Source organism: Myxine glutinosa, chromosome 6 (genome assembly GCF_964187855.1).
Source record: "Myxine glutinosa chromosome 6, kmMyxGlut1.1, whole genome shotgun sequence".
Taxonomy (NCBI): Eukaryota; Metazoa; Chordata; class Myxini; order Myxiniformes; family Myxinidae; genus Myxine; species Myxine glutinosa.
Genome location: NC_136266.1, coordinates 83,326,207 through 83,341,206, shown reverse-complemented (window position 1 = coordinate 83,341,206; position 15,000 = coordinate 83,326,207). Strand labels below are relative to the sequence as shown.

Below are 15,000 nucleotides of genomic sequence, written 5' to 3'. Positions count from 1 at the left end.
CCCAAAAGACTTGAATACCTAAGTCCTCTCTTGATATGGCTGAGGTGTGAAATAGGAGTTCAACTATCAATGGGGGTGTAGCCTTAGAGTGTAACCCCCAGGTTAAGTCCTTGGTAAAGAGAATGAAGTTGGGGATTGTCCTGCTTTCGGAAAATCACAGTTCAGGAATGCTCATGCAAATTGGAAGCAGCTGTTTAAAGGGCAACCTCTCTTTCGCGATAAAGACTTGAATGCTTCCTTGGCACACCTGAGCTCCTCACCACATACAAGGCTTTCATCCGCAGCTCTATGGAATACTGCTCTCCCCTCTGGTGTGGTGCTCCTGCCTCACACCTAGCCCGTCTTCACGCTGTTGAAACCAAAGCGTTCAGAATCATTGGAATCTCCTGCGATGAAGCTAGCTCCAAGGGCCTTTCACTCACTCACCGCAGGCAGGTTGGTGGTCTTTACGTCTTCTACCGACTCCTCTCTGGCCTTGCCCCCCCCCCCCAACCCTCTCTGGGCTCTGTCACCCAAATATTCCTACAGGCCGCACAAGATCTGCTTGCAACCCTCTTATGGTTAAACTGCCAAAATCAAGACTTTCTGCTCACCTTCACTCCTTCATTCCTCTTTTCTCCCGCCTCTGGAACAAACTCCCTCACTCTCTTCAATCCCACTGCACCCTCCAGGTCTTTAAAACAGCTGTTCACCACCATCTCTTATCCTCTCCCATCCAAAACCTTGATCTTTTCTACCCCCGCTAATTTCGGTCCCCTTGTGTTTTATACCTCTCCCGGCTCCCCCCCCCCCCCCGCCCTCCCCCTCCCACACTTCTCCCTGCTCTCAAATGTTGTGGTTGTGTGCTTCCCCTTCTCTCCCCATCTTGTCTTCCGCTCCCTCTTTTTGTGTGTTTTGTTTGTCTGGTTGATTTGTTTGTGAAATAAATGTTAGCTCTTTCACGAGCCTCGATTCAGTATACAAAAATAAAATAAAATAAAAAATGCTGCGGGAATTGACTTATCTTTGCACCCTGCTCGTCAAATCACCTCTGTCATGTTTACTGACGTGCTGCAGGGCTATTTAGCTACTTTATCTGTTATGTTGGATAGCTCTACATTTATGTTGTTGAACCTGTTTGCTCCAAGCAAACTTAAAGAGGTATGACTTGTTAATGCAATTGACTGAAGTAATAAGGGATATTGTGTCCGAAGATTTCATTGTGATAGGGGAAATTTTCATTGCACTCCAAATCGTGCATTGGATCCTTTAGTGTTGAACCTCGCCCAGAGTCAGTTTAACCCTTAGCAGAAGCTGTGCAGACATTTTTGTTGGATCATGCATGGAAGGTTCAGCACCCTAAAGAGTGTGGTTTTTCATGGTCTAGATGTGTAAGGAACGTTGTCACGTTAGCGAGGTTTCATAGGTCTTGTGTGAATGTGGATGCCTTTCCTGTGGTGCAACAGCAACTCCTTCGCAGGAGAGATAGTTTCTGCGATACGAAATCTGCGATCTTGGTGGGACAATGCGAAGGCACAAATTATGGTGTTCTGCCAGCAATTTGAAATGTTTCTATTAGAGAAACAAGTTTTGGAAGGAGAGATTACGAATCTGCAGGGAAACTTAGCAACACATCCGGATGTGCAGAAGTATAAGCTATTTGTTGAAAAACAGGTACTTCTGAAAGACATTGTAAATTATAAGGCCTTAGGTGCTTTGATTAGACTTAGGATGGATCACATCGACAAGTTAGATGCACCCACTAAGTATTTGTTCAATTTGAAAAAGGAATCTGTGCTGCAAAAGTACACATAGGGTATCTTATAAAGCCAGGTGCACACTTTAGCGTTTCACAGAGTCAGATAAAGGGGGATATCTCCGATCTTGGCATGAAACTATTTTTTAATGAGTATGTGCAGGATTATGCTACTTGGAATATTCTACAGTGGAGCTGCCTCAGCTAAGAGGTGAGCATAAAGTGAAGCTCGGAACTCATTTGACACCGGATGAACTTGAACAATCACTCTTGTCTTTGGCTACTGGAACAGCACCATGTCTGGATGGCCTCCTAGTGGAGCTTTAAACGCCCTTCTGGACCCGTGTAGGCACCTTTTTGCTTGAGGTCCTCGAATAAAGTGTAGAAGGTGGTGAACATCCTCTCAACTGCCATAGAGCACAATGGTGACACTCCTTCCAGTAAAAGGAGATCGGCAGCTCATCACGAGTTGGCGGCCAGTTTCGCTCGTCACAGTGGATTGCAGGATTTTTGTTGAAGTTAAAGCATGACGATTATCACTTTGTTTGGAATATTTGATACATTGTGACCAATGTTTATGTGTTAATGGCTGTCAGATTCACAACAATATTCTTCTTGTTCGGGATCTATGGCATTTATGAAAAAAGGGATAATGAGAAAATGGGTTACTTTTTTTCTTGACACACACACACACACACACACACACACACACACACACACACACACACACACACACACACACACACACACACACACACACACACACACGCGCGCGCCTCACATGCTGCTTGCGAATGTGAACAACTGTTGAAGATCACAGTGAACGTGCTGATGATTTGTTGTGCTTATTTTTATTATTAAAAGGCAAGTGTTGTTGTTTGTTGGTTTCACAGCTTCACTGCTGATGATTTTCTTGGGGGTTCTGTTGACCTTCATGATACTGATGGTTTTCTGCTTTCTTCTGTTGATTCATAAATGCAGGTAAGTTTGGGGAGCACACACTAGGAAGAGGGGATATATCTTCCTATCCCTTTCAAATCATATGCTGAGAATTGAAATTGTTACTCTGGAAGTATAAACATCACACTGTAGTCAGCCGAGTTTGAGAAATATGCCGTATAAATACATTTGCAGATCAATCGTCCACAGTCGTCAAACAGTTGTTGGTTTTATGCAATGCGTTAAAGTTTGTATATACAGTATTTTCAATTCAAAGTATGACATAAAACTTATATTTCTTACCCCAACCTTTTCACCTCAGGAAATGTCACCATTTCAACACAGGTATGCTAGATGAGAATGAAACATATTATGGCATGGGGTGGGGGGAGGGGGGGAAGGGAGGAGAGCACTGGGGAAAGGGGGAGAGCACTGGGGAAAAGGGGAGAGCACTAAAGGGGGAGAGCACTGGGGAAAGGGGGAGAGCACTGGGGAAAAGGGGAGAGCACTAAAGGGGGAGAGCACTGGGGAAAGGGGGAGAGCACTAAAGGGGGAGAGCACTGGGGAAAGGGGGAGAGCACTGGGGAAAAGGGGGAGAGCACTGAGATGTTTTGTGTTACTAAAAAAAAAATTTGACCGAGATAAGGAAGTTGGGATTATCTCTGATTCAGAGACAAAGTGGAAAGATTTTCGAACACATACCGAATTTCTAAGAAACAGGAAGGAACAACTCATAATTTAACCACGCCCCTGGACTTTCTGAGACCAAAGCCTAAATCCACTCTTTCTTGGCTGTAACAAATTTGTTGTAGTGGGACTTGGTGTAAAATTTTGGTTGGCCATTCAAATCAAACTTAATATATATCGTCTTCACAAACTATTCCAAAGTGATGAAGCTGAAAAATGCAGATAAAATGTGAATTAGTTAGAAAATCAGTTTATTCTCAGTTGCATAATTGTTTAAACCCTTTGCCTAATTAACCCTAAATCACTTCAGGAGCAAATTATTTGTTTGAAAGATTACAAAATAAGTGTAATTCACTTGTATGTAATCAGTGGTTTAACTTAAGATTAAGCTTCCCCATGTATCTAAGGAGTTTAAAGGTGCAACTCACTTTTCAACTAACAAAGAAAACATGAAGACCAAGAAGGTTTCCAAAGAAGTCTGACATAAAGTGGTGAAGAAGCAGCGTTCAGGAGAGGGTTATAAGATTTCAAAGTCACTCATTATCCCTTTGATTATGGTGAAATCCATTATTAAGAAGTGGAAGACGTATCATACCAACCAGACTCTACCCAATTCAAGTCACCTATCCAAACTCAGCAGCCAGGCAGGTTGGAAACTGGTCCGGGATGTCACTGTAAATCCAACAATGACTTTGAAAGATGGACCTCGGCTCTATGTCTGAGATGTGGGTCAGGGTTCATCAATCAACAACAAGCGTTACGCCTAGGTCCCCCGTCGGGGAAGTGATGAGTTGACAAAGTGGAAGACGCAGAAAACATGCTATGATATGATATTCCACTCAAGGTTCAGACATACATGGTGGCGGCCATCTTGGATTTTGACGTGGCGACCCAATTTTTGATAGCGTTCTTCCTTATGCCTAGATACACCCACACACCAGATTAGAAGTTGGTACTTCGCTTATTTTTCAAGATATTCCGCTCACAAGGTTCAGACATACATGGCGGCGGCCATCTTGGATTTTGACGTGGCGACCCAATTTTCAATAGCGTTCTTCCTTATGCCTAGGCACACCGACACACCAGATTAGAAGTTGGTACTTCGCTTATTTTTCAAGATATTCCGCTCACAAGGTTCAGACATACATGGCGGCGGCCATCTTGGATTTTGACGTGGCGACCTAATTTTCAACAAGGTTCTTCCTTATGCCTAGATACACCCACATACCAGATTAGAAGTTGGTACTTCGCTTATTTTTCAAGATATTTCGCTCAATGTTCAGACATATATATGGTGGTGGCCATCTTGGATTTTGACCTGGCGACCCAATTTTCAATAGCCTTCTTCCTTGTGCCTAGGTACACCCACACACCAGATTAGAAGTTGGTACTTCGCTTATTTTTCAAGATATTCCGCTCACAAGGTTCAGACATACATGGCATCAGACATACATGGCGGCGGCCATCTTGGATTTTGACCTGTGTTGCACCCACACACCAAATTCGAATGCGGTCCTTCGCTTATGCACGCACGTACGCACGCACGCCCACACGGACGGACACATGGACGGAGGGAGAACCATAGTCCCCCTTTTGCTCCACGGTGCGACGGGGGACAATAAATATCCCGTTCCCTTCACAAAGCTGACCTCTATGGACAGGTGGCAAAAAAGAAGCCATTACTGAAGAAGACTATTCTAAAAGCTCGTATGGAGTTTGGGAAAAAGCATCTAAATAATATTGCGGGCATGTGGAGAAAAGTTTTGTTGTCAAACGAGACAAAATTGAACTTTTTGTCTAAATTCAAAGCGTTATGTCTGGCAGAAACCTAATACTGCACATCACCCAGTCAACACCATCCCTACTGTCAAGTATGGTGGTGGCAGCATTATGTTATGGGGCTGCTTTTCATCAACAGGGACTGGCAAGCTCGTGAGGACAGAAGGTAAAATTGATGGTGCAAATTACAGGAGAATCCTTGATGAAAACCTGCTTGAGTCGGCCATGAATCTGATGCTGGGTAGGAGATTTACATTTCAGCAGGCCAATGATCTGAAGCACAAAGCTAAAGCCACACTGGAGTGCCTGAATAAGAAGAAAATAAATGTCCTTGAGGAGCCCAATCAATGTCCTGACTGGAACCCAATTGAACATTTATGGCGAGACTTGAAGATTGCAGTCCATCGAGGATCCCCATCAAACTTGGCAGAACTAGAGCAATTTTTACATGAAGAATGGGCAAAGATGTCACCATTTCATTGTGCAAAGCTGATAGAGACGAACCCAAAAATACTCATCGCAATCATTGCTGTAAAAGGTGCTTCCACCAAGTATTGGTTGAATGCTTTTACAACCAGTGAATTTTGATTTGTACATGTTTTTGTAGGTATTCCTGACATGTAACCTCCTTCAACTATAACAGTGTTTAGTTTGATCTCTCCATATCTCAATACTCATATACTCTTCGAGTATTGAGAGAGACATATCAGGAAATATGTAAACCTCTTGGAATCATCCTTGATAAGCTTTTGAAAGAGAGAGAGGTGCCACAATCTTGGAAGCAAGCTAATATAGTGCCCATCTTCAGCAAAGGGAAGAAGTGCAATCCAGAAAAATATCGTCCAGTAAGTTTGACATTTGTGGTAGGTCAACTGATGGAGGAGCCATCTAGAGGAAAGTGATCTTCTAAGTGATAAACAGCACGGATTCAGGAGTGGTCGTTCTTGTCCTACTCTTGAGCAGCATTGTTTCGACCATCCCTTGAAGTTGAAGGGGCACCTAAGCTTCGCTTCACGTCATGTAATCCAGTAATCCAATAATTCGGTTATGAATAAAAAAAGGTCATTTGGAAACATTGTTTCTACACAGTTCATAATTCATATAAATGTGGCATTATTGGTAGGGGGTGAATACTTTTGCAAGCCACTGTATACTCATCTGAAAAATCTTGGAAAATTCCTATGTAAATCATGTTTCCTCCAGAATTTGTCTGCATATCTGCAGGTGACCTACTGTATGGCAACACACTACAAATTGGCTACTCATGTGGATTAAGACACTTTGGGAAGGTGGGCTCGGCATCCAACCATATTCAGGTTGTCCAAGGGTGACGACATCTTTAAGATCGTTATTTTGTCACTGCTGTGAGAATGAACTGCTGTTCAACAGCATGATCTTTCCAGAATTACATGGAAAGAGCAATCAACTATCAAATTTTGGCCCCAACAGTTTGTAGCAGACTCCTTGTCAGTGGTGTTTGGTCCAGAAGACCATTGCTGTGCATCCTTCTAACACAGTGCCATCAAAAACAGCACATGCATGGTTAACATAACATTAAATTTAAAGGTTGAAACTTTCTTACCATGTTATTTTCACTGACTAATCTTTTTCTTTTTTTGACTAATCTGACTGATGAGGCTTGTGGAGGAGCTAGCACAGAGAATGGACTCGGACATAACAGAACGAAACGAATGGAGGAGAGAGGGTAGGGGGTCCCCCGTCGGTGAAGTGATGTGAGTTGAGAAAGTGGAAGACGCAAGGCGGCCATCTTGGATTGAATTTAGACCAAATACAATATATATTTTTAATTACATGTGAATCTTCACCATTGATATACACCAAAAAAAAACGATATATAGCATGATATCTCAAAAAGTTGTGGTCGAGTTATGACAAAACCTGGTGGACGAGTTGGTTACATGACAAGAACAAGCCGATTCGATTTTGGTTCAGGTCCAGATGCAGATCTGGCCTATAGGTGGAATACAAACCGTAACCTGTTCAGCCTGGCAGAGGTATGCGCTCCACCGAGTGCCATTCTAGTTTAATGTAGTTAAATAAAGGATTTCAAGCGACTATTATGTTCTCACTTCCCAATAACAAGAGGTCATGTCTAAAGAGCCTGGTTCAAGAGCTGCGTGTCTCTTTCCAGCATATAGCTGAACATGAAGCGCCTCTGTTCCTCAAGACAGGTACAAGTTTCTCACTTGTGCAAATGAAAGATTGGGTCTTCAATTTCTCACTTGATTGCTTCTGGGAATAGCTTTAATTTAATTATTTAATATTCGAGAGACTGTTTTGAAAAAGATTAAGCTTCTTATCTCCATTAAAGGCTGAATGTTAATGAGGATTTTCTTTCATAATAAAACTTCAAACTAATTTGTACAATTGTTTGAAATATTTCATGAATAACTTGAAATATTTAAATAATTTAAAATGCACTACATCAGTTATAATTTGCTCACCTGTGGAAAATGATGATGTTTTACTCTTCGTTCCAATGATTATAGTGAGTGTTGAAAATATAACGCATGTTGACATGGTAAAATGTGGTTTGGTGTGCTGTGAGGATCCAACAAACTCGAAAATGTGCCCTGAAATAAATTTTTAAAATGGTGAGAAGCACTTCATGATCTCAGCTATCCTTCCTGATAGTCTTAAAGGCTAAATTAAACTCAAAATCATCGTGTGTGTGTGTGTGTGTGTGTGTGTGTGTGTGTGTGTGTGTGTGTGTGTGTGTGTGTGTGTGTGTGTGTGTGTGTGTGTGTGTGTGTGTGTGTGTGTGTCGTGTTTTTTTTGTGGAGTTTTATTGGAACTTTCTGATGTGGAATGTGACACACCGAAATAATCGTTATGATCTACTGAGTTGATTTCGCTAATTAACTACAAATAATCCCGAAGAATTCTCATGTTTCTAAACGTGTGCCATGTTAAGGTGTATAAAGCAGTTTAATTGGTCCACTATGGCATGGCATTTTGATTTCAAAATAAATAACAAAAACAATAATAACATTGTAACCAGGCATACACTAATTAATTCCCCCCAAGCCCTCTCCCTCCCACGGATCTTCCGTTGTCCCTGTTCTCTGCTGTCAGTATTTGTGTGCTTCCCTCTCTCTCCCCATCTTGTCTCCCACTCCCTTTATTGTATTTTTTGTGTCCGGTTATTTTTTTTTGTGATTGATGTTAGCTCTTACACGAGCCTCGATCTTGTATACAAAAAATAATAATAATAATAATAATATTAACAATAATAATATTAGTATAATTTGGATTGCAATACAGATAACGAATGTATAATCCCTGGCCCACAGGCTCGAGCACATCTGGGCTTGATGAAAGTCAACCTGATGCTCAAGTACTACGGCAGCCAGGTATGCTACAAGGCCATGAAGACCAATTAAATATTGGTCCAAGGAATCAATGGGCCCACTAACTATTTAAAATGGTGGTGGAGGCCATTCATAAAACACCTTGCCAGAGCCTGAGTGCATCAACATCTGGGCATTCATAACAAAACGTGATCCTTTCAACAGCCAATATACTATCCTGGACAGGTTGCCACTGAAGTAGCAGCCAAGGGAAATGAAATTACACCAATGAAGGCAATGCTTGAGACTTTACCCACTCCACCTTCAAGTTGCTCATTAGACATCACAAAAGCAATTTCATTTTCTGAAAAGGCCTTTTATTTCTGTCAATCTATCTTTGTAAGTACCTTATTAAGTTGTATATCATGAAACAATAAAAAAGATGTGGGATTCAACCTGAGCTTGCTTGGTACTGTATAATCCCCCTCCCTCCCTCCCCATGCCCTGGCCAACAGGTCCACGCACATCTGACCTTGATGAAAGTCAACCTTTTGCTCAAGCACTACAGCAGGCAGGTATGCTACATGGCCGGGAAGCCCAATGAAAATGTGGTCCAATGGACCAACGGGCACTAGTTCCTTAAAATGGCGGTGGAGGTCATTCATAAAACGCCTTGCCAGAGCATGAGAGTATCAACAGCTGGGCATTCATAACAAAACATAATCCGTTCAACGGCCAAGATACTATCCTAGACAGGTTGCCCCTGAGTTAGCAGCCATGGGAAACAAAATGACACCATTGATAGGCAGGCCCGAGCCAAGAAAAAAACCAACCAGTTTTTCCTGCCGAGCCTTTCTCAGTGGTTCCATCATCCTAAGCCTATGCCCTTTCAACTTAGCTGAGGGACCACCCTGGATTTGGCCTCAACCCCAAAATGGCCACCAATCTACCCATTGAATCTTACATTTTAATACTCGGAAATCAGTTTTCTAACCACGAAATGCGACTTGTCTGGTCGCATGTTATGTTAGGGATATGCATCATTAGTTAATTTTAGGATGTTTTTGATTCTTAAATTTTTTTGTTTGCCTAAAATCCAAAATGACGACCAAAGTCTACTGAATTTCACGTTGCATACATTTTTTGGCTGGAAAATCTATTTTTGTCCATTAATTTTTGACTTTCTGATTGTATGGTAGAACTTACCAGATCACTTTATTTTAGAGTAATTTTTAGTTGACAAAAATTTAATATGGCTTCCAAAATCTAAAATGGCTGCCAATACCATTGAATCTCACATTTTCTGCTCCAAAACCATTTTTCAAATGACAGAATACGGTATTTTTGTTGTTTTTTCTGGTCACATGTTGATTGTTGTGGTATAAATAGTTAGTTAATTTTGGAATGATTTGCTATTTGTCTCAAAATCCAATATGGCGTTCAAAATCTAAAATGTCCGCCAGGCCTTACTGATTCTCACTTGTGCACATTTTTGGCTAGAAAATTGAATTGGATAACTGCTGTTTCTCTTCGCCGACTGTATGTCTTTAAATTTGGGCTAGGGAGTTGCTTATTACGTGTAGATACACCACAGTTCATTTTGGAATAATTTATGATACCAACATGAAATAGTCTTCAAGGCCTAAAATAACAAATTAATGCTTCTTTTGTACAATAAGACGAGTGCCAGAGCTTTACGAGCATTTAAACATGACGCTAACTCACAAGTAGTGAATGTTCAGTGATACTCATTCAAGGCCTTTAATTTTACAACATTGTCCATTTGTGTCAGTGTCATTCACTGATGTCCAAATCGGTGTCTGTTTAGGATTCAAACGTGTGAACTTCATCACGATTGTCAGAAGTAGCTGAAATCTGGTCTTGCACAATGTCACTATCACTGAAAATTCGTTCTCCCCTGAGTAGTCGACTCTTTTGTCCTCACTGTGGCTGGAGCCCTTTCTTCTCTTCTTCTTTGGGGAGAAGTATGAACTCGTATCCTCTGTCTGTATCATAATTATTGCCTGAGTAATGAGAATTAGCTTTGCCTTACAGATCCTGGTGGTAATATACCACTACGTATTAGCTTAGCATTAAAACATTCACTGAAAACCATAAAGAAGCTCTGCATTCATACAACTATGACAATTGGACAAGCAGCAGGAGGTGGTAATTATCCAGAATCTGTACAAATACAAAACTATATGCTGTGAAAAATACATGTTCCTGGTGTAGACATTGTCTTGGTAGTAGTTAATGTTAGACTTGGTGGGAACTATGGGCAAATAAACCATCTTCGGTTTCTTCCCATTCTCTGCCTTCAATAGAGGGATATGCTATATCTTGTCTCAAACACTGGTACCAGACTCGGCTTGAAGGTCACTTCTTTTAAGGTGTTCCTCTGAACTACTCTCATCTGGCAGAAGATTGGAACTGGATTTGACTTTCTGTTTGTCATACATCATGATCCTCATTCTGAGAAATTCTTCATTTTCAGCCCCAGCACACAGCAACATGTAACCAACAAGGATTCTGATCAGCTTCTTTCAACAACAACAACAACAACAACTCAGATCAACAACAACTTCTTTCCTGGAAATCCTGGCAGTGTCCATATGTTTATACCTCTCCCACCCCCCCCCCCCCCCTTCACATGCCTCCCCCCCTTCACATGCCTCCCCCCAAAGCCCTCTCCCTCCCACAGATCTCTCGATGTCTCCATGTCTCTCGGTCCCTGCTCTCAAATGTTGTGTTTGTGTCCTTCCCCCTCTCTCCCCATCTTGTCTACCGCTCCCGATGTTATTTGTTTTATGTGTCTGTTTGTCTTTCCGTGTGATTAATGTTCGCTCTTTCACGAGCCTCGATCTTGTATACAAAAAAAAAAAAAAAAAAAAAAAAAAAAAAACTCTGTCTTGTTGTCGGCATTTCTCAGGAAGGATTCCTAGTCCTTGCCCTTTGGCATACTTTGCGAGGAACTTGTGATGTAAATTCTTCTTCCAGACTTGCAGTGGCGTAGCTGGGTGAGCTCTTTCATTGTCGAGGTACCGTAAACATCAAATATAATTCCCAAGAGAAGGGGTGCCAAGTCGGCTGAAAAACAATTTCGGAGCAGAAAAATGTGAGATACAATTGGTATTGGTGGCTATTTTGGATTTTGGCGGCCATATTGCATTTTTGTCGACTACAAATTATTCCAAAATAAAGTGATTTCATAAGTTCTACAATGCAACGAGAAAGTTTCATAAGTTCAACAAACCAGAATGGGCAAAAATAGATTTTTCAGCCAAAAAATGTATGCAAAGTGAAATTCAGTAGTTTGGTGGCCTTTTTTTTATATTTTAGCCGCCATATTGTATTTGAGACCAAATGCAAATCACTCTAAAATCGACTAATGATGCATATCCCTAATATGCGACCAGAAAAAGTCATATTGTGTGGTTAGAAAAGAGATTTACAAGCATTAAAATGTGAGATTCAATGGATTTGGATTTGGGGCCAAAACCAGAGTGGCCCTTCAGCTAAATTGAATGGGCATAGTTGTCGCGAAATTTAAAGTTTAGCTAAGGCTAAACAAAACCTCAGCTAAATTTAAAGGGCTAAGGATGACAGATGTGAACCACTGAGAAAGCCATGGCAGGAAAAAATGTTGGTTCATTCTTGGATGGGACCTGTCTCTGAGGGCAATGCTTTTGAAGGCTTTACCCACTCTGCAATCAAGGTGCTCATTAGACATAGTAAAAAGCAATTGTATTTCCTTGTTTCCCGAAAAGGCCTTTTATTTACTGTATGTCAATGTATCTTTGTAAGTATCTTAAGTTGTGCATCATGAAACTATAAAAAAAACTAGAACGACATTCTTCGACGTCACGACATCGACCGATATGCCTCCGCCCACATTATTACATAATTATAATACTTGTACCAAGTTTGATTTAAATCCATTCAGCTATTCTCAAGTTATCACATTTTTACCTGACATGACCTCTGACCTTTGACCTCTTGACCCCAAAATTGAATCAGTTCATGTTTACATCATTATACATATCTGTACCAAGTTTTAATTTATATTCCTTCAGCTGTTCACAAGTTATCACATTTTTACCTGATATGACCTTTGGCTTGTGACCTCTTGACCCCACAATCTAATCAGTTAATCTTTACATCATCATGCATACAGTCGTGGCCAAAAATATTGGCACCCTTGTACGTTTTTCAAATAACACACAATTTTCCGAAAAAACTTTTGAAATTGACAAAAGTATTTGGTCTCCACAATTCTTTATTTCACTGTTAATTTTACAGAACCTTTGCTTTTGATTCAGAACTTAATATATCCTTTTAAATCAGAAAATAAAAATAAATTGCATTGACAAAATTATTGACACCCTCGACTTAATATTTGGTAGCACATCCTTTGGACAAAATACAGTCACGTGAAAAAGTAAGTACACCCCATGTAAAGTTTTGACTTTTTCAACATATATCAACATACAGCTATTTGATCTTCATTTCAACAATATTGACAGATAAAGGTGATATAATGTAACAAATATCATGAAACATTTACATTTTGTAGTCCATTGTATAATTTAAATAAACATAAATGCAAATTTTGCATGTGGAAAAAGTAAGTACACGCCTACATTTATCACTACTTCAAATACCTAAAATTAGAACCAGGTGCACCAGCTCAGGTGCAAATGATTAGAACATCGTTAGAGGATCTTGGAGGAACCTGTCTTATTTAAACCTCAGACATTTAGTGTGGTTTGCTCTTTGTTGTTGAAGTGTGTGGCGTCACCATGCGTAGATCAAAAGAGCTCTCTGAGGCCTTCAGAAAGAAGGTTATAGATGCCTACGAGTCTAGTAAGGGATTTAAAAAGATCTCCAAACAATTTGAAATCGATCATTCGACTGTCCGGAAGATCATCTACAAGTGGAGAAGATTCCAAACAGCTGCCAACTTGTTCAGGCCAGGCCGCCCCACCAAGTTCAGCCCGAGAGCACACCGCAAGATGCTGAAAAGTCTCTAAGAACCCCAGAATGTCATCACGGGACCTACAGGTAGCTCTTGCCACTGTTGATGTCAAAGTGCACGAGTCTACCATTAGAAAGAGGCTGCACAAATTTGATCGACATGGGAGGTGTGCCAGGAGGAAACCTTTGCTGTCCAGAAAGAACATCAGGGCAAGACTAACGTTTGCCAATGAACACCGAGGCAAAGACCAGCACTTCTGGAACAATGTGCTCTGGACATATGAGTCAAAGGTAGAGCTATTTGGCCACAGTACCAGAAGACATGTTTGGCGAAAACCAAAGACAGCATTTGACCACCAGAACCTGATACCAACTGTAAAGCATGGTGGTGGAAATATTATGGTTTGGGGCAGCTTTGCTGCATCAGGGCCTGGGTAGCTCACCATCATAGAATCCACTATTAATTTTTCATTGTACCAGAGGGTGCTTGAGGATAATGTGAGGCCATCTGTCGGAAAGTTTAAGCTCAACTGAAGGTGGACCTTGCAACATGACAATAACCCTAAACATACCAGTAAATCCACCAAGGAATGGCTGAGAAGAAAGAAATGGAGGGTTCTGGAATGGCCAAGTCAAAGCCCGGATCTAAATCCCATCTAGATGTTGTGGGGGGATTTGAAACGAGCTGTGCAACAATAATTTTTTGTTGAATAAATTATTGCAAAGTCAATTTTTCATTGTGGTTTGTTCAATTAGATCACCTTTATCTATAGATACTGTTTAAATGAAGATCAAATATTGATATGTCCACATATGTTAAAAACATTAAAAAACATTTCATGGGGTGTACTTACTTTTTCCACATGCAAAATTTGCATTTACGTTTATTTAAATTATACAATGGACTACAAAATGTAAATGTTCCATGATATTTGTTATATTATATCACCTTTATCTGTCAATATTGTTGAAATGAAGATCAAATAGCTGTATGTTGAAATATGCTGAAAAAGTCAAAACTTTACATGGGATGTGCTTACTTTTTCATGTGACTGTCAATGCAGTCAAGCGCTTCCTATAGCCATGAATGAGCTTCCTCCACCTCTCTACTGGCAGTTTGGCCCACTCTTCTTGTGCAAACTGCTACAGTTCTCCCAGATTTGAAGGGTGCCTTCTCCCAACTGCTGTTTTCAGATCTCCCCACAGGTGTTCAATGCGATTTATATCTGGACTCATTGCTGGCCACTTCAGAACAGTCCAGCGTTTTGTCTTGAACCATTGCTGGGTGCTTTTTGAAGTGTGTTTGGGGTCATTGTTCTGCTGCAAGACCCATGACCTTTGACGGAGAACTAGCTTTCTGACACTGGGTTGAACATTGCGCTCCAAAATGCCTTGGTAATCTCCTGATTTTATGATGCCATGCACACATTCAAAGCACCCAGTGCCAGAGGCAGCACAGCAACCCCAAAACTTCACTGAACCTGCTCCATATTTGACTGTAGGAAAGGTGTTCTTTTCTTTGAAGGCTTAATTTTGCTTTCTTTAAACATATCGATGTGCTTCACAAAAAAG

At 40.9% G+C, this 15,000-nt stretch overlaps 1 protein-coding gene across 4 annotated transcripts in view; it reads left to right on the top strand.

Moving 5' to 3' along the window:
* The window catches only part of LOC137430023 (SID1 transmembrane family member 1), a 145,237-nt gene that overhangs the window by 48,473 nt on the left and 81,764 nt on the right, over positions 1–15,000 (top strand). For all 4 annotated transcript variants that reach the window (XM_078780062.1, XM_078780064.1, XM_078780063.1 and 1 more), the window contains 4 exons: positions 2,629–2,716; positions 2,997–3,019; positions 8,455–8,514; positions 8,967–9,026. In XM_078780062.1, coding sequence (XP_078636188.1) covers positions 2,629–2,716; positions 2,997–3,019; positions 8,455–8,514; positions 8,967–9,026 — 231 coding nt within the window. The remainder of the gene's footprint in view (positions 1–2,628; positions 2,717–2,996; positions 3,020–8,454; positions 8,515–8,966; positions 9,027–15,000) is intronic.